The 24,370-nt window shown below is 39.0% G+C and overlaps 1 protein-coding gene across 8 annotated transcripts in view; it reads left to right on the plus strand.

Annotated features, from left to right (window-relative positions):
• The first annotated feature begins 66 nt into the window (after positions 1-66).
• Positions 67-24,370, plus strand: part of osbpl6 (oxysterol binding protein-like 6) — a 61,044-nt gene continuing 36,740 nt past the window's right edge. For 2 of the 8 annotated variants that reach the window (XM_053627068.1, XM_053627072.1), the window contains exons 1-2: positions 67-1,599; positions 18,465-18,724. In XM_053627068.1, coding sequence (XP_053483043.1) covers positions 18,584-18,724 — 141 coding nt within the window. In that variant the 5' untranslated portion in view covers positions 67-1,599; positions 18,465-18,583. Of the gene's footprint in view, positions 1,600-8,199; positions 8,723-10,002; positions 10,318-18,464; positions 18,725-24,370 lie in introns of those variants that run through there. The other 6 variants (XM_053627073.1, XM_053627075.1, XM_053627070.1 and 3 more) reach the window with 5 other exon arrangements.

Raw genomic sequence — 24,370 nt, forward strand, 5'->3', positions numbered from 1 at the left:
TCTGTAGCAGATATGACTGTCATGATGAAACTTGTTTTGAAGCCGTGCACTAATAGTATCTTGATCAGTATGATGTTAGGCTTAAAGCACTATTTAGATTAAAAGTTCATGTGATTAGTAGGATGGCAGCTAGAGTAGTGGACTGCTTTGTGATGGATACACACTAGGACCTGTTGCACTCCACCAGGTGGCAGATATTTTACAGTGAGCATGGTTAAAGCTGTCATGATGTTTGATGGATGCGATGTTTGTGCTGCTATAATGAGGCAGAGCCCTGAATATGTCAACCAACACCTCCTAAATTAGGCATAATGGGTTTTCATTCATCTAATATAATCCAATATTTTTAATGATCATTATGCTGATATTTTCTAGAAGAGTCTGAGGTTAATCCATCCATCCATCCATCCATCCATCTTCTACCGCTTAATCCTTTTCAGGGTCACTGGGAACCTGGAGCCAATCCCAGGGAGCATTGTGCACAAGGCAGGGTACACCCTGGACAGGGTGCCAGTCCATCGCAGGGCACAATCACATACACACTCACATCACACACTACGGCCACTTTAGACACGCCAATCAGCCTGCCATGCATGTCTTTGGACTGGGGGAGGAAATCGGAGTACCTGGAGGAAACCCCTGCAGCACGGGGAGAACATGCACACTCCATTCGGGACTCGAGCCCTGGACCCTGGAGGTGTGAGGCGAACGTGCTAACCACTAATCACCTCATGATTAGCATAGTCAATGTGAATACAGGATGGTGCTTGTCTGTAATGTAATACAGAGTAAGACTGATTAAAGTATGTACCTGAGTGCTGATTTGCTGAAGTTATGAATAAATGTATAGCCTTAAATGTTACATAGAGTTTGAATTGTTTTTCAATGTAAGCCCTGATTTATATATTTTTTATTTCTTTTTTAAACAGATATGTATTTTCGATTCTGTGATTCAGTAGGCTGTTTTTAACTATACAAACTGAGAAGGGATTTTCCGCCAAGTTAGGTTACGATGCTTGACATTCAGACCGCTTTCTCCTTTGCTCAGGCGTTTATGCGCAATAACGAGCCGCTCCGGCTTTTTCGCAGAACCAGCTGTGCAGTCCAGCCCGTGTTCCTCCAAACCCCGCCTCCTGTGCTAGGATTGGTCAATGCGATGCTAGCTGCGCTAGGATTGGCTAGTAATGAACGAGAGTTCGTTAGGGATGGCTCCGAATTGAAATGCAGCCAATCCCAGAGCAGGAGGCGGGTTTGTCAGAATACGGATGGGAAGAAAACAGTGCGGTCCAGTCCAGCTCTTAGTGCAGCTCGGCCTCTGAAGTCATCGTCTTTACTGCAGGGAGGAGCGTGCAGGAGCATCTGTCTCTAGTGCGTTCAAATTCAACCACACACAGCACTTTGCTGACTTTAGCTAGGTTATTTATGGCTACAAAAAAACCTTTATCGGTTTAGAGCGTGAACAATACACCTCATAGGAGATCATCAATGGAACAGTGATATCTGTTGACGGAAAAAACCAACCCGAGAGCCCGTGATTACAGCATCCGGAACCGGCCGCATCGCTTTTATGCGCCAAGAAGATGGTCAATTCAGCTAACGGTTAGTAGGCAGCTCATTTCACATGTTTTAATTCATTCACCTTTCTTGTTCTCCTTCTTATTTTTGCTTACATTGGATTTCTTTTGTAAACCAGTTCCAGTCTTTGCCATTGCTCTATATCCAGTGTATTGTGGATATTGATCATCATTAGAATTAAAGACATTTGTTAATGACATTAGGGATGTTTTGGTATACACTGAAAAAGGACACTATAGTACTTATAAACAGTTAATAAATGAGTACTATCGATCTACATCACTGATCAGGAATGTGCAGTGTTTTGTGCTGCTTTTGCCCTGCACCAGGTAACATATGATGAGGACATTATTGGGTGACCTGCATCCTGATACCTGCCCATCTGTTCCTCATCTAATCCCTGTGTAACTGCTTTAGTAGCACGTGAATAATCCAGTGTAGTGACATGTTTAAAGCTAATCCTTACCCCTGATCATTTTGATTCAGGTGCTCTGAAGGGTTAGAGACACTATGTGCTGTGTGTCATGATGACATCAATTAATTATACACGTCTACACATCTTGATCATAAGAGCTGGAAAAGTGGACGTCTTACCTTTTTTAAGCACCAAGGTCAAGCAGTGACATTGCAGCGTGGACCTAATATAGACTCCCGGATTTCTTTAACAGCACTTCAGATTCACTGGACTGAGAAGTGCGTGGGGTTTTTTTTTTCAGCCTTGCTGTAAGAGCGTAAGAAAGTTGAGGGGGACAAAAGGAAGCATTCTCCTCTCATGCGTTCTGCAATACATCAGCTCGTTGTCATGTCATAGGAAAAGCAAAAAAAAAAAAGCCACTGTTGTATTTTATAAAGGTTTTTATTTCTTGTCATCAGATCGACTGAAACGGTAGTGTCCAATCTACTCTATATGCTGACACCAAAATATGTCTGTTGTTTCTTCCAGCGACATTTCCTCAAACTTGTCCCAGTGTTATGTCCCAGTCTGACATCTTTCAGGAATCGTCTCATTTAAATTGTATTAAAATTAAAACCAACATGCTCTGAACTCAAATTCCTAAGATGGGATATGCAAAGAAAAGATTTTCACTCTGCTGTAACGTAAGACTTGACTTAACATTTGGAATATGTTGAGCAAATATGTTGATCCAGATGTGTTGAGCAAGAAACATGAAGTGGCTGAGAAAATGTGTAGAGCATAAAGATAAACACGTAGTGTCTGTGTTGTAAATAATAAACGTATACTTAAGTATATGTAGTTGTACTCTCATGGGCTTTTCGGACACTTTGTAGATACCTGCTTTGCACTGGGTACTGTGTTAAACCTGTATTAAATACTTACCAGGTGTATTATAAGCTAAGCTCATTATGTCCATGAAAATGGTTTCTTATTAAAAAAGCATAGTGACACTACAGGACACCAGTTGCTTGCAGGGATGGGACCTTGTTCTAGAGTTGCACTCACTTCACTGTAAACGCAACCAGACCACTGAATGTGACTGGCGGAGACTATTTTATTTATGCAGCAGTTAGGACACTATTGCTGTCACCATGGACACGCTTTGCCTGACCATTCACATTGCAGGTGGACTGAGTCAGCAGCACCTGTAATGGTTTACACAACAAAGAGGTTTGTGTAAATTCACCATGTGTACTTCTTCCACGTGTTGTACATGTACATGTGTACATGTATTTTGTTCTGTTTTTAGCAGACCTAGCGTATTCCTGGAACTCTGTGTGTCCAGTGGGAATGGTTTGTTTATGTCTAAATAGCACCTTTTGTTATGTATAGATTTTTGAACAATGCTTCTGTTGCCAAAATCTTTTTGAAGGCAGCAGGCTGTGGTAGTTCAGTGTCATAGTGAAATCCCTGACTCATTTTGCCCGGGCGTATAAGATGCTTATTGCTCTTAGTCACTGCCTTTCTTATTCTTGTTTTTTTTCTCTTTATTGAGCCAATCGGGGCCCATTCTTCCAGCACTACGAGGGAGACATTACCATGTGCTTTAAATCAGGGATTTCCATACTAAGCAACAAACTTATACGCATGCACAAAACGTCATTACTGAATACAAGGCTGTAATGTTGCTATTCATGACTCCTCTCACCATTAGCAGGCTGATATTCTTGTAAATATAAACTGCTAAGGATTGTTCGCCATTTGCATCGCACTCCACAAGACGTGAGCCCACTGTATGGCTTTTGTTTTACAGAGACCAGTGTTCCGAGTCTTTATTTGTAAATATGTTACCATTAAAACCTAAAGACATGGGGGACCTGACTGATACTGAAGGGTATAAGAATAATAATTAATATGCTGATTCCTGCCAGTCACATGGTCATACAAAAAAAAAAAGCAGAACTGTGCGCTGAGATAAATGTACTGTAATGACTTATAACCTCTCATCATGTGGCCTAAGTGGAATTTCATTACTGTTTGCTGAGTGTTTAAAATCCAATAAATAGGGGGTGCTTTTTGGAGTTTATTTCCCCTCCTGGATAATTAGTTGCTCCAGAGTACAATATGCATCCATTACAAAATTTGCAAGCGCAGTGTCTCTAAAATGTCATATACCCCTAATAATGTCATATAGTTTGTTTTTTGTCCAGTTAATAATGCTGTGGTTCAGCACTGTATGGCTTTCTGAAGTGAAACCCTTGCTACAGCCCTTAACTTAAATCATCTGTATACACATACATACATACACACAGACAATGGGCCTCATTTATCCATCTTTCAGTAAAGTTGTGTGTAAATGCTTGCGTAAGCCAAACCGATCTAAGAATTGATGGCAGATTTACAAAAAGAAATACTGGTATTCTTTGTACTTGCGTGCTTTTGCTGATCACCCATGAAGTGCATAGCTTGTTCCTGACACAGCTCAGTTGCATTTAGTGACACCTACAAAACTCCATAAAAGGTCAAGCACAGACATCTGGGAGCATGAAATGACTACAAAATGGTAAAAGAAAAGGCTGAAGTGGAAGTTATTTTAACTCACTTCTATGCCAGTAAAAATATTTAACAGTTAGGTGTGAATTAAGTGATGTGCAGAGAAAATGATGTGACATGAAAACTGCACATCACACAGGGAAGCTGCAATCCACAAGCTATTTTTAAATAGCGTCTCGGCCGATGTGCTGGATCTGAATTGTTGCATAGCTTTAAAAGAAGATGCCATGGCAAACTGAACTGATTTATAAGCCAGCTTTCATCCTGACGTGGGCTAAATCTTTTGTCAGCTGAGGCATTTGTTCACGGCTTATGGCAGACAAACCATTCTGTCCTTCGTTTATACAAAGACATTTGTTTTGAATTAATCGAATGACAAGTTTTATTTGTCTTAATTTATGGGTTTGTGTTGCCTTGCGTTCTTTATTTTTCATATTCTGTAATTATGCCAATAATATAAAACGTCTGAGTTTCACAAAATTTTCTGGATAGTATTCTTAGTCCCTGAACTTGTAGTAGTGTAGTAATAAAAGAGTAGTAATCCATGCAAATTCTATCAGTCAGGGTTTACATGCGTAAATCTGCGTAAATCTTCTCGTGCGTAAATTTACACACACTCACGAACATGAGTAGGAAACGAACATTTTTTCCAAAATGAGGGGCCTTTCATGAACAACAAATTTCTTGTATGAATGCTCTTACGAACGATTTACAAATGAATCCATTCGTATCTAGCATTATAAACGAGGCCCGATATTTCCTTTGCAGGCCACCATGCACACAAATTCTCACACTCACACACGAACCTGCAGTTCAGAATTTAAGCCTAAAATTATAGAGGTTTGTTAGGCAGTTACTCAGTTGTGTAACAGCATTAGTTCATTATTCAAGCAGTCTAATGTGAAATATGACATGTAAGCAAATCCTATCCTACTTTAAGAACATGACACAAATATGTTGACATTTGGGAGACAGCATATCATTGTACTATCATGTGATTGGTCATCAGGTAATATCTGACAGATTAGAATGACACAGAAGGCTAATTTTCTTAGGCGTTGGTTCCTTGCTTTATCCCTCAGTGGGAGAACTTATTACATGGCTGTTTTTTTCCGATACCCAGCAAAATATCTGAAGGACTTTTTTTTAACAACCAGGAGGGAAATGGGTTGCAAGGCACTGATGTTTTAAACAGTTTTTGACTTCTTCTTTAAAAAAAAAAAAAAAAATCTGTATTCTGTATATCTTATTGGCTAGCAGGATCCTGTGACTGTGATTCTGCTGCAGTTGCACTGACTAGAATAATTTCCTTTATGGTTATATGAACTGTGTGCTTTTTTGATTGTGAGAAAACCCTGACTATTAAATAAGGCAGTTTACACAAAAACAGTGAACAAAAATAAATTTCTTCAGTTTACTGTTTATGTCAGTGTTACCTTTTATACTCAGCATGACCTCAGTACCCATTAGACGGAGGCGTAAGGCAGGGGAGTATTTTATATTAAATGCCGCAGAGAAGACTGTAGCCTGTAAACTACTGGAGTTTGTGTAGCACAGAAGCACGACAGTGATGCATGAGCACAAACGTTTATATCCAAAATGCTCCACTGTTCAAGGGATTGAGGAAACTGGTGCAGGTAAAGATTTGGTTTAATTCCAGTTTATTGCCATTATATGCTGGATTTGCGCGCTTGCAGTGTAGCCTAACATCTGTCGTTTATTATAAAGGAAGTGACCTGTTAGTAACAAGGCTGCGTTGCTCCTCACGCATGGCGTAGATGCACCGATACACAGTGTGAGCACAAGTAAGATCTGTAATGTCTAATTAAAACACTGTGATCAAAGTAAACACAAGTAAAATAATATGTCTAAAGGCAGCAAGCAACAGAAACCACAAGGTGCCGTGAAAGTGAGTTTTTATTATTAATTTAGGACTGTAGTTTAATTCAGTGCTTTATATGCATTTATTAAATTAATGTATAAATACTTATATATAATATAAACTAGTATATAATTGGACAAACAGTTAAAGTTTTATAATTTTATAAGTTTTATATGGGTGTTTTATATTTGTAACACTCAGTTTGTGGTTTTTATTTTAAATAAACCAAAAAATGGTACTGAAAGTTCCCCCCTATCCGATTAATCTGAAAAATAATCAGCCGTTAATAGATTATGAGAATAAACATTAGTTGCAGCCCTACTGTAGATGCTTTTGTACTGTAAGTCACATTCCATGACAAAGTGGTGTCCGAAGAGCTATATATATTTTTTAAATGACACAGACCATAAGCTTTGGGGGTTTTTCATTTTGATGGATACAAAAATCTGAGTGTATTAGTGTCTGCCATCCAGGGTGTATCCCTGCCTCGTGCCCAGTGTTCCCATGATAGGCTCCACATACCAGGATAAAGCTGTTACTTAAGAGGAATGAGTGGATGAATAAATGTCCTTTTATTTATAATTTCTACACAATAAATAAATATAGACTTGCAGCATGCTAGATGTAAGCACTGGATCTTATGCTTTTTCCCTTTAATGTTTTGTACCATATGTCATTTTGCATGTGAGTTTGGGTGACAGATACTTTGACAAATCCAAATAATAATTCTATCTGAAGTACCCTTTTCTATTCATATGGCTGATATTAGCCTGAATGGTTCTATAGACACTGAAGTTTGTTGATTCTGTCTTTTCAAAGGCTCAGTTGGGCTCTGTCCCTTTTTTCTTTTAATGAACTAGGATAAGGCAGTTCAAAAGAAAAGCACGCAGGCCTATTTCACACTGTTATTTTTCTGATTCATTCACTGTCCTTCAGAGCATTACAAAACATTAGTGGTTCTACTTCAAACAGTTTACGGCTGAAGAAAGAAGATAAAGGAACTGCTTCGTCCAGATGTGAACTGTTAGAGAAAGATGCATTTCAGTGGTTTTGTGCATTTACAGCTTAGGGTAGTGTAGGTGTAAGCGGTGACCTTTGTTGTGAAGAGGTGGGATCTGGCTTCCTGTGAACAGGAGCTATAAGCAGGCTGGGAGAGGCTTTTCCTGTTACTCCAGAGGCCTTGATGTAGGCAATATGGATTCTGCTGAGTCATGGGAAAGGTTTATTGTTTCTGTTTTAACATAGCCATTAGTTCCGGTGAAAGGGAACCCCAGTTGTTCAATGTGCATCATTAAGCAGTGAAATGAAGATGATGGTGGCTTTCAGTATTTAGGCTATAATGCCAAATATTTTTTATATATATATTTTTGATTTATTAATGTGGACACTTATTTAAAAGGCTAGTCACCCAAAAATGAAAATTCTGCCACCAATTACTCACCCTCATGTCATTCCAAACCCATAAGACTTTCGTTCATCTTCGGAAGACAAATGAAGATATTTTGAATGAAACCTGGGAGATTTCTGTTCCTCCATTTACATTCCAGTAACAAAAATGTTCAAGCTCCAAAAAGTTCATAATGGCGTCGTAAAAGTAATCGATGTGACTCCAGTGGTTTAATCCCAATTTTATGAAGTGATACGAATGCTCTGTTTGTGCAAAAAAAAACTACAGTTAAGTCTTTATTCACAAAATATCTTCACTTCCGCATAGATTTCCGATGCGCGTTCAAGAGAGAACCACAGCGCATGCGTTGTGTTGATGGGCATGCAAACAAAAAAATGTCCGCAAGAGCAAACAAAACAAAAACTCAAGTCCTCCCCTATGTCGAAATCAGTTCTCCGTTCCTGGGACCTGATAGCGCTGCACTGTTTACAGCAGAGGAAGAGGGATGCTGTACACAAACTGAGTCACATAGAACAATTTTTCTTACAAAGATGTCTGCAGATTTCGACATAGAGGAGGACTTTTTTTTTTTTTGTCTGCATTCGCGTCAACACAGCACGCATGTGTCGTGGTTCTTTCGTGAACGCGTGTCGGAGATCTATGCAGAAGTGAAGATATTTTGCAGATAAAGACTTCATTTTAGTTTTTTATGCACACAAAGCATTCGTATCACTTCATAAAATTGGGATTAAACCACTGGAGTCATGGATTACTTTTATGATGCCTTTATGAACTTTTTGGAGCTTGAAAGTTTTGGTTACTTGGACTGTAAATGGAGGGACAGAAATCTCCCAGGTCTCATTAAAAAATATCTTCAGTTGTCTTCTGAAGATGAACGAAAGTCTTGCGGGTTTGGAACGACATGAGGGTGAGTAATTGATGACAGAATTTACATTTTTGATGAAATATCCCTTTAAGAGTTGTTAGACTTGGGAAATGAGATGCACAATCAATCCTAAACTAAGTACTAAATACTAAGGCTTTGCTGATATGATGATTTTCCCTCTTTTTTCTAAATCTTTGCATTGGAGACAAGTTCATCATGGTGAGCACGTGTTTATGAACTGTTGTTTCAAAACTAGCCCAACCTTGACAAATCCTGCTGGTGTCACTCTCAAGAGGGAAGTGTCTAAAACACAGGGCACTGTATTTCACATACTGCTGTTAGCTAGCTGTGCTGTGAATATCATACAGCACTTTGTTGCTCAAACATGTTTTTGAAACCTGCATTCTAATACGGAATATAAACTTCCCAGTCACCACAGTGATTTATTTTTTTTTAACCCACATTGAATCAGACTGAGAGAAACTGTGTGTGTGTTAGGGCTGGGCAATATATCGAAATAATATCGATATCATGATGAATAATTATACGATACACTTTTCTGAGATGTCGTCAGTATGGTCATGTATTTTTTTTTATTAGTTTATCATAAATTAAATGGTACTGAATGATGCTGTTGAAAAAAAACTTCTTTGCCTTTGTAGACATTAAAGAAAAGTATAATCAAAGTTAGTTTAACTGCTTTTTTGTTTATTTTACTACAGTTTTGCTGATTGTGTGTGTGTGTGTGTGTGTATGCATGTCATTAGCACCAGCTAGTATGCTAGTGTATTGGATTGTGAAAAACAGCCTGCTTAGGGGAAACGTGTTGGTTTTTTTTAACCCCCTGTGGCCTCTCCTGATTTGAAACAAAGCAGAAGTCACAGAAGGAGCATGTGCTTGATGTAATATAAGCAGTATTTTACGATGAATAGCCTACTTCATTATGTAGTCTGTTGAATGTATTGTTTGGTAAGACATATTGAATCTCGTAGAGCGTCGTATCAAACAGTAGGATATGATATGACATTATCATAAGGTGAAGGAAAGAGAGGCTGCAAGGAAAGGCGATACACGGCGAGAAAAAAAAATCATCAAACTAGCACGACAGTGTGCAGCACTGCTAAGCCAAAAATCTTGAGCGGGTAAATAATAGATGGAATTGCATTTTTAAAAATTCAGCAGAGACGTTAGCGTATGATGACATCATTACATGTCAAACCGTGACACTATAACATCCTTGTATAGTAATAAGAGGAAGCTAGTTAAAACATGAAATGATACTGAGATGTATGGCAGTGCATTCTTTTATAGGAAGTGTGTGTGGGTGTGTGTGTGTGTGTGTCTATGTATACACTAAAGTAGGGCTAACCCTACTCTGTTCTGAATGCTAAATTTAGACAAGAGAAAAAGAATCATTTTCCCCCTCAGTATCTATTACATCTGATGTACTATGTCTGCTACAGTGTCGTGTGTGGGTGTATGAGTGTGTGAGTGTGTGTGTGTGTCCTCTAGAAGGAAGATAGTAGTATTGAGTTCAAGTTCAAGATTCCATGTTCCTGGGCTCGGTTACAGAGGACCAGCAAGTACCACTCAGCAATTGTTCCAGTCCTGGTTACCAGGCAAACTGCCCTGTTTTTGTAAGTTATTTATCTTAGAATAGGTAAAACATTAGTGTTCGCAGTGTATCACTTTAACTAATCTCTCACTCAGGCTCGTCATCCGTGTGCAGCTCAGAGCATTTGTTCCACTGAATCCGTCAAATATACAGTATCTCACAAAAGTGAGTACACCCCTCACATTTTTGTAAATATTTGATTATATCTTTTCATGTGACAACACTGAAGAAATGACACTTTGCTCCAATGTAAAGTAGTGAGTGTACAGCTCGTGTAACAATCTAAATCTGCTGCCCCCTCAAAATAACTCAACACACAGCCATTAATGTCTAAACCTCTGGCAACAAAACTGAGCACACCCCTAAGTGAAAATGTCCAAATTGAGCCCAATTAGCCATTTTCCCTCCCCGGTGTCATGTGACTTGGTAGTGTTACAAGGTCTCAGGTGTGAATGGGAAGCAGCTGTGTTAAATTTGGTGTCATCGCTCTCACACTCCCTCATACTGGTCACTGGAATTTCAACATGGCACCTCATGGCAAAGAACTCTATGAGGATCTGAAAAAAAGAATTGCTCTACATAAAGATGGCCTAGACTATAAGAAGATTGCCAAAACCCTGACACTGAGCTGCAGCACGGTGGCCAAGACCATACAGCGGTTTAACAGGACAGGTTCCACTCAGAACAGGTCTCGCCATGGTCGACCAAAGAAGTTGAGTGCATGTGCTCAGCCCGAACACACCTCCAAGACGACCACTGCCTTGCTAAAGCAGCTGAGGGTGAAGGTGATGGACTGGCCAAGCATGTCTCCAGACCTAAACCCTATTGAGCATCTGTGGGGCATCCTCAAACGGAAGGTGGAGGAGCACAAAGTCTCTTAACATTCACCAGCTCTGTGATGTCGTCATGGAGGAGTGGAAGAGGACTCCAGTGGCAACCTGTGAAGCTCTGGTGAAGCTCATGCCCAAGAGGGTTAAGGCAGTGCTGGAAAATAATGGTGGCCACAAAAATATTGACACTTTGGGCCCAATTTGGACATTTTCACTTAGGGGTGTACTCACTTTTTTTTACCAGCGGTTTAGACATTAATGGCTGTGTGTTGAGTTATTTTGAGGGGGCAGCAAATTTACTCTGTTACACAAGCTGTACACTCACTACTTTACATTGTAGCAAAGTGTCATTTCTTCAGTGTTGTCACATGAAAAGATATAATCAATTATTTACAAAAATGTGAGGGGTGTACTCACTTTTGTGAGATACTGTAGGAGCATTGATTATGGTCCTTTGTGGTCCTTTGTGTGATTATGGTCCTTTTGTGTTCACTAATTGTCCCAGGATTAATCCACAGTTTCTGTAAATACGCAATTAGGATAATTTTGCAGCCATATAAGAAGCTGCTGATTCAGGCTGATACACATTTTGACAACAGGATACATCTGTGCTGGGTTTACCCAGAGGAAACCTGCTCAGTAAGCATGCTTGGGCAGACAAATGCTAAGGCCGACTCATCACAAACACAGACATACACATATATTATTTAAGGCATCCCACCATGTCCCACAGCACCGAGCCAGCACTCAGTAAGTAAGTCAGAAGAGAACCAGTGACACAGGCGCACCAGTGACATCTTCTTCACTGAAAGAACATGGAGAAAACAAAGAGTTGCATATGTGGGTTTATTGGGTCCTCTCTAGAACAGGTACTTCCTTCAGAACATCAACTAAAATGCATTTGTAACAATATAAAGGCTGTCTAGTTTGATTGATCACATATTAATTACTGTGCAAAGGTGATGTGACAGGCAGAAGTGCCCGGTCTGGACATCATTAATGAGCTCTGAGCCGGTTGTTATTCTCAGTGCTGATTGCTCAACAACACCCACACACCCCAAACAGAGCACACAGAAAGTCATCAGGGAACATTGTGAGCATAATAAAGGAACAAATATACAGGTAGAACTGAAATTCAAGTACAAAAGTCATAGAAAAATATACACCAAGTATATATACACACATTGTACAGTCTTTAAGAAGTACACAAGATCATGTAATCATCATGATTTATTGCTCACATCTCATAGATTGGATTCTGCCAAGAATGCTCTCACCTGCTTTTCCTTTCCTGAGAAGAACCAGCCACATCTCAAGCTGTGTCAATAACACTGTCTACATGTTCTCATTGAAGCTGTTTTCAGGCCTTGAGTTCTTTCGTATGGACATTTAAATTCATTCATTTGGTGGACAAGGCGACTTTTATAGCTTATCAAAAGCAACTGACAGTTGAGCTCAGCAGTGGCAGCTTGGCATTACTAGGATTCTAACTCTCAACCTTCCAGTCAGAAGTTCACAGCCCTAACTATTTCTGCCTTTCTTTCTAGTGAGAAATTGTTGAGAATACGAAACATTATACAGAGTGTCGTGTCCCTCTTTCTAACAACAGTAAAGGTTATTTCTTAATAGTGTGTTTAACAAGTCTATTGTGTAAAACCTGCATCTAGATAAAAACTCAATTCCCATTTAATTTATAAGACAGCAGGGTTTAAGGAGCAGCAGAAGCTGTGAGATCAGGCTTTAAAATTTGCTAAATACAGGCACTTTATTATCACTGCATATGAAGTACGTGTTAGTGTGTAGCTGCCAATCTGTCCTGCTCAATTTTGAATCCCTTTGCATCCCACACTTCATTAGCACACATAGTAACATAAGGTGAGAAGCACAATGTAGGTGAACTCTTACAAACAACAGTCCCATCAATTTGAGTGATGTAATGTAACGTAAAAGCTAACCTGACAGGTGTTGTGTAAGCACGTAATATCGTTGAGGATGATCTGGGATGCGACTGGGTGAATTTCAAGGTAATTTATCTGAGCCAAGCCAAAAGGCACGGACATAGAGTTGTTTGGGGTTTGTTAGCAAGTTTATATTATTGTTCGTTATCAGTGAGAAATCTGTAATCCTTCATCACTGGGAAAACCAGGTGAGAAATAGCTCTCAACACAAGTCAAGGAGTAAAAATATATAAGCAGTTATATAAAAATATCTAAATATATAAATAATATATTAAGTACAGTCAGGGTTACAATACAGACTCGGTGAGGAGCACCCACATAATGCTGTGCCTGACATTTACAATACACAACAATTTTTATAGTTTGTTTGACAATACAAAGCAAGATTACATCTCTCAGTCTTTGTCAAGGAGAACACAAATAAGTCATTGACTTTTTTCCATCGTGGTCCTTGATATAAAAAGATATAGTAGAGATAGCACATGCAATGTTATAACTAGGCAGAAGGTAAAATACTATTTTATGGTCAGATGAGACCAAACTAGAATTTTTTTTAGCCATGAGCATCATTGATGTTTGGCAAAAAAGAAGATTGCAGTCAAGTTAGGAATCATTGATACTTCTGGACTCCTATGCGGTTCATGGTCTGGAAGCCCTTGTGATGATTTCTGCTAATTACCTGGATATTTTTAGACAAGTATCTGGTTGTCTGTAACTGGACGTTAAAGAAAAAATCCAGATTTTTTATTGAAATGTTTGTTTTTTTGCGTTTCTGGTGCTAATTTGTTGGTTGATGCTGAATCTCTATCTATCTATCTATCTATCTATCTATCTATATATATATATATATATATATATATATATATATATATATATATCTGTCTATTTATCCATCTACTGTCTGTCTGTCTGTGTGTCTATCTATCTATCTATCTATCTACTGTCTGTCTGTCTGTGTGACTATCTATCTATCTATCTATCTATCTATCTTCTTTCTTTTATTCCCATGAGATTGTATTGGTTGTGTGTCATTCTCACATTGAAAGTGTGGTTACTATGGTGTTTAAGAGGAGAAAAATCTCAAACCTCTGTGATAATGGTCAGCTTTCTGTCAGCTCTTTAAACCAAAAAGAACAAGTGATGCTTTTCTAAAGTATTTTTTTTCTTTCCAAAATGCAATGCTATAGAACACAGTTCTGCCAATTTAGGGGGAATGCTTAGCAACCAATTTGTCATCTTTGTCAATATGTCAAGCATGAACATTGAAGCTTTGGTCACTGATCTTTTTGAGTAGAGTGTGCAGATGAGGATGTGAGAGACCTTGCTTCATTCCCACTAGCACCACTCTCAGTGGGTAGTTGAATAACATTATGGTTAATGTCAGAGATCATTACACCAAAGTAAAAATACATCAACCATGATGATGACAGTGATGATGATATAAACCAATATCCAAATTAACTATAAAACAAAGTGAAGGGCTAACACATGCTTCATCTGGGCTGCTGCTCATATAATCAACAGGGGAATTAATAAAGGCTGTGGTATGGTCAAGATTTAAACTTGCACTCTCCCGATGATAGGCACTCGGGAACCTTAACACATACAGGTCCATCTCAAAAAATTAGAATATTGTGGAAAAGTTCTTTTTTTCCATAATTCAATTCAAAAAGTGGAACTTTCACATAGTCTAGATTCATTACACAAAGTGAAATATTTTAAGCCTTTTTTTTGTTGTTGTTTTAATCTTGATGAATATGGATTACAGCTTATGGAAATCAAAAATCCAGTATCTCAAAATATTAGGATAAAGAATTTATAATACAGAAATGTCAACCTGAGAAGAGCTCTAATCAGCTAATTCACTTAAAACACCTGCAAAGGTTTCCTGAGCCTTTAATCTGTCAGTCTGGTTCAGTAAACACAACCACAATCATGGGGAAGATGAAAGAAATTTTGCATTTCATTTGGAAATCAAGGTCCCAGAGTCTGGAGGATGAGTGGAGAGACACAGATTCCAAGTTGTTTGAAGTCCAGTGTGAAGTTTCCACAGTCAGTGATGATTTGGGGTGCCATGTTATCTGCTGGTGTTGGTCCACTGTGTTTTCTTAAGTCCAGAGTCAATGCAGCGTCTACCAGGAGATTTTAGAGCACTTCATGCTTCCATCTGCTGACAAGCTTTATGGAGATGCTGATTTCCTTTTCCAGCAGGACTAGGCACCTGCCCACAATGCCAAAACTACTAGTAACTGGTTTTCTGACCATGGTATTACTGTGCTTGATTGGCCAGCAAACTCGCCTGACCTGAACGCCATAGAGAATCTATGAGAGACACCAGACCCAACAATACAGACTTAATACAATACAGAGCAATACAGAGCTGAAGGCCGCTATCAAAGCAACCTGGGCTTCCAGAACACCTCAGCAGTACCACAGGCTGATTGCCTCCATTCCATGCCACATTGATGCAGTAATTCGTGCAAAAGGTATTGAGTGCATAAATTAACATACTTTTCAGAAGGTCAACATTTCTGTATTATAAATTCTTTATTCTAATATTTTGAGATACTTGGATTTTTGATTTCCATGAGCTGTAAGCCATAATCATCAAGATTAATATAATTTTTAAAAAAAGGCTTGAAATATTTCACTTTATGTGTAATGAATCTAGAATATATGAAAGTTCCACTTTTTGAATTAAATTACAATTTTTTTAGATGCACATGTAAATACTTTGCAGGAATGGTGTACAGGATCGAAACTTTTTGAAAACCTGTGGTCTGAGCTAAAGAGGGAACTCCACATGCACAAATATATATATAAGAATATAAAGGGGCTTCTTAGACATTATAGGAAGAGGCTCAGTGCTGTTATTTGACCAAATATTAATTATGTGGGTATTTTCGAAACCAGCGTATAGTGAAAAAATGCATTTAATACCTCTTCGTTCTTTGCATGTGTAATTTTCACATGTAGTGTGATATTCCATTCAAGTGGTGGTAATTTTGGATTCCATTGACTGCATATTCAAAATTAGCAAGACAAACTTTTATTATTCACGCTAGTTTGAGAATTTACAGTATATATGTTATAATGAGAATGTTATGAAGGGTTTTGAGATGTAATTGTAACAGTAACAGCATCCTATAAAATAAGCAGTATCACTTATCACTGAAGATCAGTAGCTTCTTTACTCTTATTGAGCTCCTCTCTACAATAACAACAGAAAGAGAAGCACCGTGGTTTAGAGAACCATTTAGTGACAGATGAAATAATCTAATGCTGGTTTTTTATGAAGCTTTACAGAATGTTGGGAGAGAAAATCCCCTAAGATGAAAAACCTCGAAAGAGTTTTGGCTGGAGCTTTCTTTAATGAGCGTGTAGGAAATGCTTTTTTCCTTAGTGCGTGGAATCTCCTGCGGGAGTAATTAAACTGGACAGGGTTTTGCTTCTCACTGAATTGCTAATCAATACAGATACAGAGGCAGGATCTGTCTCTGCAGTACGCAGTACTGTCTTTCTCTCTCACACACACACTCTACTATTGCAATTACACAACATTATGCACTTCCCTCTGTCAGTAATTTCAAAATGCATTCACATTTATAACCCAGAGTGTTCACTTACAGCTTCCTTTATACTGATCGTAGGCTCTGGTGACTACCACCAGCATGTTTGTAAGCATATGCAATAAGTAACAGATGATCTCAAAGCACTGCTGCCATCTGTAACTTTTCCATAGAGGCTACCTGAGCTACAATGATTTGATTATGGTGCCTTCATGTTTTGCATTACAATAATAAGAACGAGGGATTTCCTGGGAAATCACTATGGTTACTGCATTCTACAATGGTGAGAAGTAGCTTGCCATGGGTGTGGGTGTGGGTGTAGGTGGATACGAGAATCTCCCTCATTACAGTCCAGTAATTTGGACACAAAAATGAAGGAGTGATACAGAGGAAATGTGGCAATGCAGGTGTGTTATGACTAATGAAAAGCCTTGACTGGTGATATATCCCCTGTTGTTTCTACAGTAAGGAAAATTGTACAGTAGTGCATGTTAATTAAAACAACAATGCACTTAAGAGCATAAATAACACCCACATGTAATTAGGGGAATTTTCTGTAATTGTGGTTGTCGTTGGCTTCTGTTAGTCCTGCTCCTCTTCACCTAATGATACATGCGGAGGCTCCCACACACTCAGATAAATATAACGTGTCTGTATGTTTGGGTAGGCTTAAGACTAGAAGAATAGTATGAGTAGTAAAAAGCAATACTTGTGAGTGAAGAAGGGAGTACCTTTAAGATGACTGAAAGACATTTATATGCATATGTGTGTATGGACGTCCTTAGTCAGTAAAAAGGCCCCCATGTTTGTGTGAGCAGCTACTTTTCAGTACTCTGACTGACAGGAAGTATAGTGGGTGTATGTGTGTGTGTGTGTGTGTGTGTGTGTGTAAATATATATATTTATGTAAATATATATATATATATATATATATATATATATATATATATATATATATATATACTCTTTCAGTATATATTTAATATTAAGTAATTATATGAAATTTTAATGTTTAACATGATGTTACAGTGATGCAGGGTAGAGTTGCTGTCTCAGAGCTCCAGGGTCCCCGGTTTGATCGTGAGCTTGTACCCATGGGTTTTTCTCTAGGTTCTCCACTTTTCCTTGTTCTCATCTAGGACGTATGTCTGCTTCATGCCTAGTATTCCCAGGATAGGCTCCAGAATCAATCAGTGTGTCCCTGAATGGGATAAAGCAGTTATATTCGAGATGAATGAATTATGATTAATTAATGAATTAAGGCAAAGATGCATTTAGAGTAAAACTGTTGTTTTTTTATTTAAAAACAAAAGTCAGTTTAAATTATATACAGACATTCAGAAACGAGTCAGCTTGATGAAAAAGTTAAGAATCATCATTGAGGAAAATATAAATATATCTGTATGAAAGTTGAAGTGAAGTTATTTTGAGGACACCGAGCACACAGGTGTTTTGCACAGTGACTCATTGGAGGAATCGTAACGTTTGCATAAAGGTATTTGATTGGGCTTTGCGTCTCAGAGAAAGCAGGAGTCAACTCATAAACACTGGAAGGCTTGAAGAGAGTTTATTTAATGTTACAAATGATCTGATTTACTCAGCTGATTATATACACCTGATGTTATTGGATATCTTACATCCGATTGTGGTTTTAAGTATTTGTTATTTTAGTAGTCATAGGCAAAGGAGAATTCTATTTGACTAACCACTTAGTTGCATTTGACTAACGACATTGTGCAGACATCCAACAAATACCTTCCTTTATTTTAACAACAGTAACTTTTGTGTTAATCTTGCTGTTTTATGTTTCAGGTGTGAAGCTGTAAGTCCCCATTGAGGCAGCTTTCTCTGGTCATGTTGTTTGCCAGTGGTGAGAGCAGAACTTGAGGGAAGACAGACAGAGAGAAAGCACGAGGGCTGCTTTTGTCATCATGGCACACCACCATTCGCGAGGTCATCAAGGCCGTGCTGCTAGTATGGAAGAGAGGAGTGCCACGCCTGTCCATAAGAGCTCCACCCCTACACACAAGAGTGCCTCCTCTTCCTCCTCCTCGCAGAGAGACAGCAGACAGGTGAGAAGGCGCTGGAACAAAAAAACAGAAAACCTGTGATCTGACAAACAGTTGTTAATGGATGCATTCAATTGCCTTGTAATTATATTATAATAGTAGATGCTTTATTTGGGATGAGTGAAGCTGTATTTAGTAATTTTGTATAATTACCCACCAATCTCAGGAGATTGGCGTGGCGAAATGCTGCGACATGAAACACAAACCCTTAAAAATGACAGTCTGAAAACAACTAGAGCTCTCAGAGGAGTCATTAATATCTTAACAACTGTTTTTATGATTAATGCAGTGGTTCAGTAGTTCTAAATATAATCAGTCAGCCATCACGTGTTTGCAGTCTGGAATTTGCTCTTGAAAATAGTTTTTCACTGAAGCTGCAAAACTAACGTAGTTCAAAACTGTGCTGAATTGGTAATTCATTTAATAAACTTGATTATGTGGCTTCTGCACGATACACTATTAACTATAAAAATAGACAACAGTACACTCCATTGCTGAAAACAGCCAGAAACACTTTTGCAAGCATCAGACTCATTGCTAATATTTACTTTAGCAATACACCCACAGTACAGCTGCTGCCTAAAGTTTGAAGATGAAATTGTACATTAGAGTAATGAATAATATTGTTTGAATTTTATTGAATCTGCTGTTTTATGAAACCAGTGGTATCTCTGAGCTAAAACTATCACAGTTTTGGCTTTTGAAACAAAAAATATGTTTTTTAATATGTGAAATAATTAGGTTTCAAATATATGAACAAATAATTGTGGACTCTCAATTATTAAATTAAGTAATTCTGATCAATGCAAATAATTGCTATCAGGTGATTAAGATATCATTCTGATGTTCCTGAAAGCTTCCGTTATTTAAGGCTACACTGCCTCATAGCTTTAGTGCAAAAACTAAAGAAGCAGTTGTCAGACACTAAACATGTCGAAGCTGATCAACTACATTTGGCATCAATGTTATTTGTGGCCCAGCTTTTCCTGTAGTAAAAAATCTGACGATTTGTATTTGCACTTTGGAAACTAGATTCATGGTAAATTGGTATTGAAATGTGTCATGTATTTTACTGTCAGCATGTCAATGCTATAATCTTATGTATTCCGAAGGACTGGACATTACCCTGTCGGATTTGTTTAGCTTTATTATGCCCTGACTAATGAGAAAAAGCTTTTGGTTGCTCTGTTTAAGTGTGAGCCTAATGCACATATTATGTCTGCGGTAAGTACTGTATAATGAATAGCTGTGTTAAGATATTTATCAGATCCTTCAGCATTCAGACTGTCTATCGGTGCCAAAATAGCTACACACAGTAATGAGGAGAAGAAGTAACATACCCTTCCCACCTGTCGCCTAGAATAGACACAGATATCTAAACTTATATGTGTACTCCCCATTACATGTAGTGCACCATTCATCTTGTTTAATGCTGTTTACCTTGTTGCATGGTGTTTTGCATGTGTGTGGCATCTTGGGAAATCCCTTTACATGGTGCTTCCCTGAACTGAAATTTGTGTTTTATTTGCACATATTTCAATCACAAGTCAAGTTTAGGAATTTTAAAATCTGGTTACTCTCAAAAGTGAAAAAGAAGATACCAATTCCACTAAAACACATCAACACAGAGATTGACTGAAAGCAGCTGGTATGTATGTATGTATGTATGTATGTATGTATTTATTTATTTGTTTGTTTGTTTGTTTAAATATAGAATAATTCCATACCTATAATTAATAAATACCTCTTCATGCACACCAAACAAGCTATTCAAACACCCATTCAGTAGTTATTGCAAGTTTAAAAATAATATATTTTACATCGTATTTTAAAAAGGGCAGATGATTTTCCAGCCTAATATTTTTCACAATCCATTTTTTAAAATTAGTCTTACCATGCAATGTTACAGTGGGGGCAGTGGTGGCTTGGTAGTTAGAGCTATGGTTTACTGATCGTAGGTCGGTGGTTCAAGCCCCAGTACTGCCAAACTGCCACTGTTGGGCCCTTGAGCAAGGCCCTTAACCCTCTCTGCTCCATGGGCGCTGTATCATGGCTGACTCTGCGCTCTTACGCTAGCTTCCTGACAGGCTGGGGTATGCAAAGAACAGGATTTCACTGTGCATATATGTGATAAATAAAGTATCATTATCATATGCATCAAATATAAATTGACAGCTGGTACTTAGACCATATATAAACGGAATCTATTAGGATTACATCCACTTCGCTATTGGGAAATAACCAACAACTGGTTAACAGCATGGTATTCACTGCATGAGGACAGCTCTCTTAAGACTAGTTCTTACTGCACCGACAAACGCAACCAACGCCATAGAAACGAAAGCCCGTGCGCTAGGCGCTAGGCACGCTAAATCATTGTTGTGGGTAAAATGGCAGATTTCTGGACAAATCAGAAGAGGAGGATAAATTATGTATCGATGTGTCATTTAAATACAATTGTGGGTTGTTGTTTTTTTACCCATAGTAAGGAACATCTAGTGTTTTGGTTACATTTGCGTAAAAATATTGTTCATAATGTAGGGCCTAATAATGGTCCTAACTTATCACATATCCTACCTTAAGATGTCTTTTTTTCTGAGTTGTTGAAACAAACTGAGCAACATTGTGAAAGCTTTGCACATCGTCTGTCTGCAGTTCTTTGCATAGATTTAAGTAAGCTCCCAGTCTCTCACGTCACAGCCAAGGCTTCACCCACAACCGCCCTCGCTTCACTATTTGTCTTTTCAGGTGAAGAACGACACGTAAAGACACCAGTAATAGGAAAACTTGGATTGTGGTAAAATCCATTTTTAAACCAGTCTGACTGTCCGTAAAAAAGTTTGTTGGTGTCTGTTGGGGCAGTGTAAACATGACGGCCGTATTTCCCAACATTTTAAATCCAACAGCCAACTTTTAAAAGTTGGTGATTGTTGCCGTTGTTTGCTGTCTGTCAGTGCAGTGTGAACCAGGCTTTAAAACAACTTGTATGCAGACCTGCCCTGCCCTGCCCTGCACTTACCTGTCATGGATATCCCGAAGGAACGCTGGATTCAGTTCCCAGCAGCCACTGCACCTCTGCATCACTGTCACATGACCACCTGCACCTGATTCTCATTCATGTTAACAAGCACTTGTGTGTGCGTGTGTATAGTCACAGTTTGCACTGCACTCCTTGTCTTGCTTTAATTGTTTTCTGTTGCCATGTTATGCGCCCTCGTCTCGTATGTATTGTTTTGTGTTTGTTTTCATTTTCACATGCTCATAGTGTCTTCTGGTGTTTTGGTTTGACTTTTATTAAACTTGAAATCTGCACTTGCATCTGTCTCCCCCTTGAAATTGTGACATTACCCAATGTGTTCTCTGCAGAAAACCTAGGCAAATTTAAAAGGTTTGAGAAATATACAGTATCTCATAAAAGTGACTACACCCCTCACATTTTTGTAAATATTGAATATATTTTTTAATGTGACAACACTGAAGAAATGACACTTTGCTATAATGTAAAGTAGTGAGTGTACAGCTTGTGTAACAGTGTAAATTTTCTGTCCCCTCAAAATAACTCAGCACACAGCCATTAATGTCTAAACCGCTGGCAACAAAAGTGAGTACACCCCTAAGTGAAAATGTCCAAATTGGGCCCAAAGTGTCAATATTTTGTGTGGCCACCATTATTTTCCAGCACTGCCTTAACCCTCTTGGGCATGAGCTTCACCAGAGCTTCACAGGTTGCCACTGGAGTCCTCTTCCACTCCTCCATGATGACATCACGGAGCTGGTGAATGTTAAGAGACTTTGTGCTCCTCCACCTTCCGTTTGAGGATGCCCCACAGATGCTCAATAGGGTTTAGGTCTGGAAACATGCTTGGCCAGTCCATCACCTTCACCCTCAGCTGCTTTAGCAAGGCAGTGGTCGTCTTGGAGGTGTGTTCGGGCTCGTTATCATGCTGGAATACTGCCCTGCGGCCCAGTCTCCGAAGGGAGGGGATCATGCTCTGCTTCAGTATGTCACAGTACATGTTGGCATTCATGGTTCCCTCAATGAACTGTAGCTCCCCAGTGCCGGCAGCACTCATGCAGCCCCAGACCATGACACTCCCACCACCATGCTTGACTGTAGGCAAGACACACTTGTCTTTGTACTCCTCACCTGGTTGCCGCCACACACGCTTGACACCATCTGAACCAAATAAGTTTATCTTGGTCTCATCAGACCACAGGACATGGTTCCAGTAATCCATGTCCTTAGTCTGCTTGTCTTCAGCAAACTGTTTGCGGGCTTTCTTGTGCATCATCTTTAGAAGAGGCTTCCTTCTGGGACGTCAGCCATGCAGACCAGTTTGATGCATTGTGCGGCGTATGGTCTGAGCACTGACAGGCTGACCCCCCACCCCTTCGACCTCTGCAGCAATGCTGGCAGCACTCATACGTCTATTTCCCAAAGACAACCTCTGGATATGACGCTGAGCACATTCACTCAACTTCTTTGGTCGACCATGGCGAGGCCTGTTCTGAGTGGAACCTGTCCTGTTAAACCGCTGTATGGTCTTGGCCACTGTGCTGCAGCTCAGTGTCAGGGTTTTGGCAATCTTCTTATAGCCTAGGCCATCTTTATGTAGAGCAACAATTCTTTTTTTCAGATCCTCAGAGAGTTCTTTGCCATGAGGTGTCATGTTGAACTTCCAGTGACCAGTATGAGGGAGTGTGAGAGCGATGACACCAAATTTAACACACCTGCTCCCCATTCACACCTGAGACCTTGTAACACTAACAAGTCACATGACACCGGGGAGGGAAAATGGCTGATTGGGCCCAATTTGGACATTTTCACTTAGGGGTGTACTCACTTTTGTTGCCAGAGGTTTAGACATTAATGGCTGTGTGATGAGTTATTTTGAGGGGACAGCAAAATTACACTGTTACACAAGCTGTACACTCACTATTTTACATTGTAGCAAAGTGTCATTTCTTCAGTGTTGTCACATGAAAAGATATAATCAAATATTTACAAAAATGTGAGGGGTGTACTCACTTTTGTGAGATACTGTATTTGTTCTCTTAAATTAGAGATGTCAAAATATGTTGTAGGCAGATAAATCTGCAGCTACACCACACAGGTTTTCCCAGGCCACCACACATTAATGGGATTCACCCCTGTGATTTGTTTATTGGATATTTGGATAAACATATGTTGTTGAAGTTAGAAAGGCATCTGAAATCTTGTGTTTTCACATGGACACTAAATGATTTAAGGCTCCTGTGGTCACTTGCTTTGTCTGTGTACTGTCTGTCATGGCCAGATCACTCCACTTAAAGGCAACTAGAGATGGTTGTGGAATGTCTGACCTCACTGCTTCTGATGTGAACATGTGAAAAATGCATGAGTGATGAAGAGAGGCTAAGTGTTAGCATGGGATGTGCCTCTGTTCCTCTCATGCCCTTGCTTTGTCTCTGGAGCCCTCAGCCTCATTTGTATTGTGGGGGAATGCTTTGATGGGCCTGAGAGTGCGCTGCTGATAGAGAATTTAACTCTTTGTATTATACAGAGAGAGCATTTTCTAGTGCAAGAACTTGACTTTGATACTCTGATGTGAAGAAGTAACTTGAAACAGATCATGCAGATAAATACTAGGATATCAACTATAATGAAAC

The sequence above is a fragment of the Ictalurus furcatus genome, chromosome 6 (genome assembly GCF_023375685.1).
Source record: "Ictalurus furcatus strain D&B chromosome 6, Billie_1.0, whole genome shotgun sequence".
In the NCBI taxonomy this organism is placed as follows: domain Eukaryota; kingdom Metazoa; phylum Chordata; class Actinopteri; order Siluriformes; family Ictaluridae; genus Ictalurus; species Ictalurus furcatus.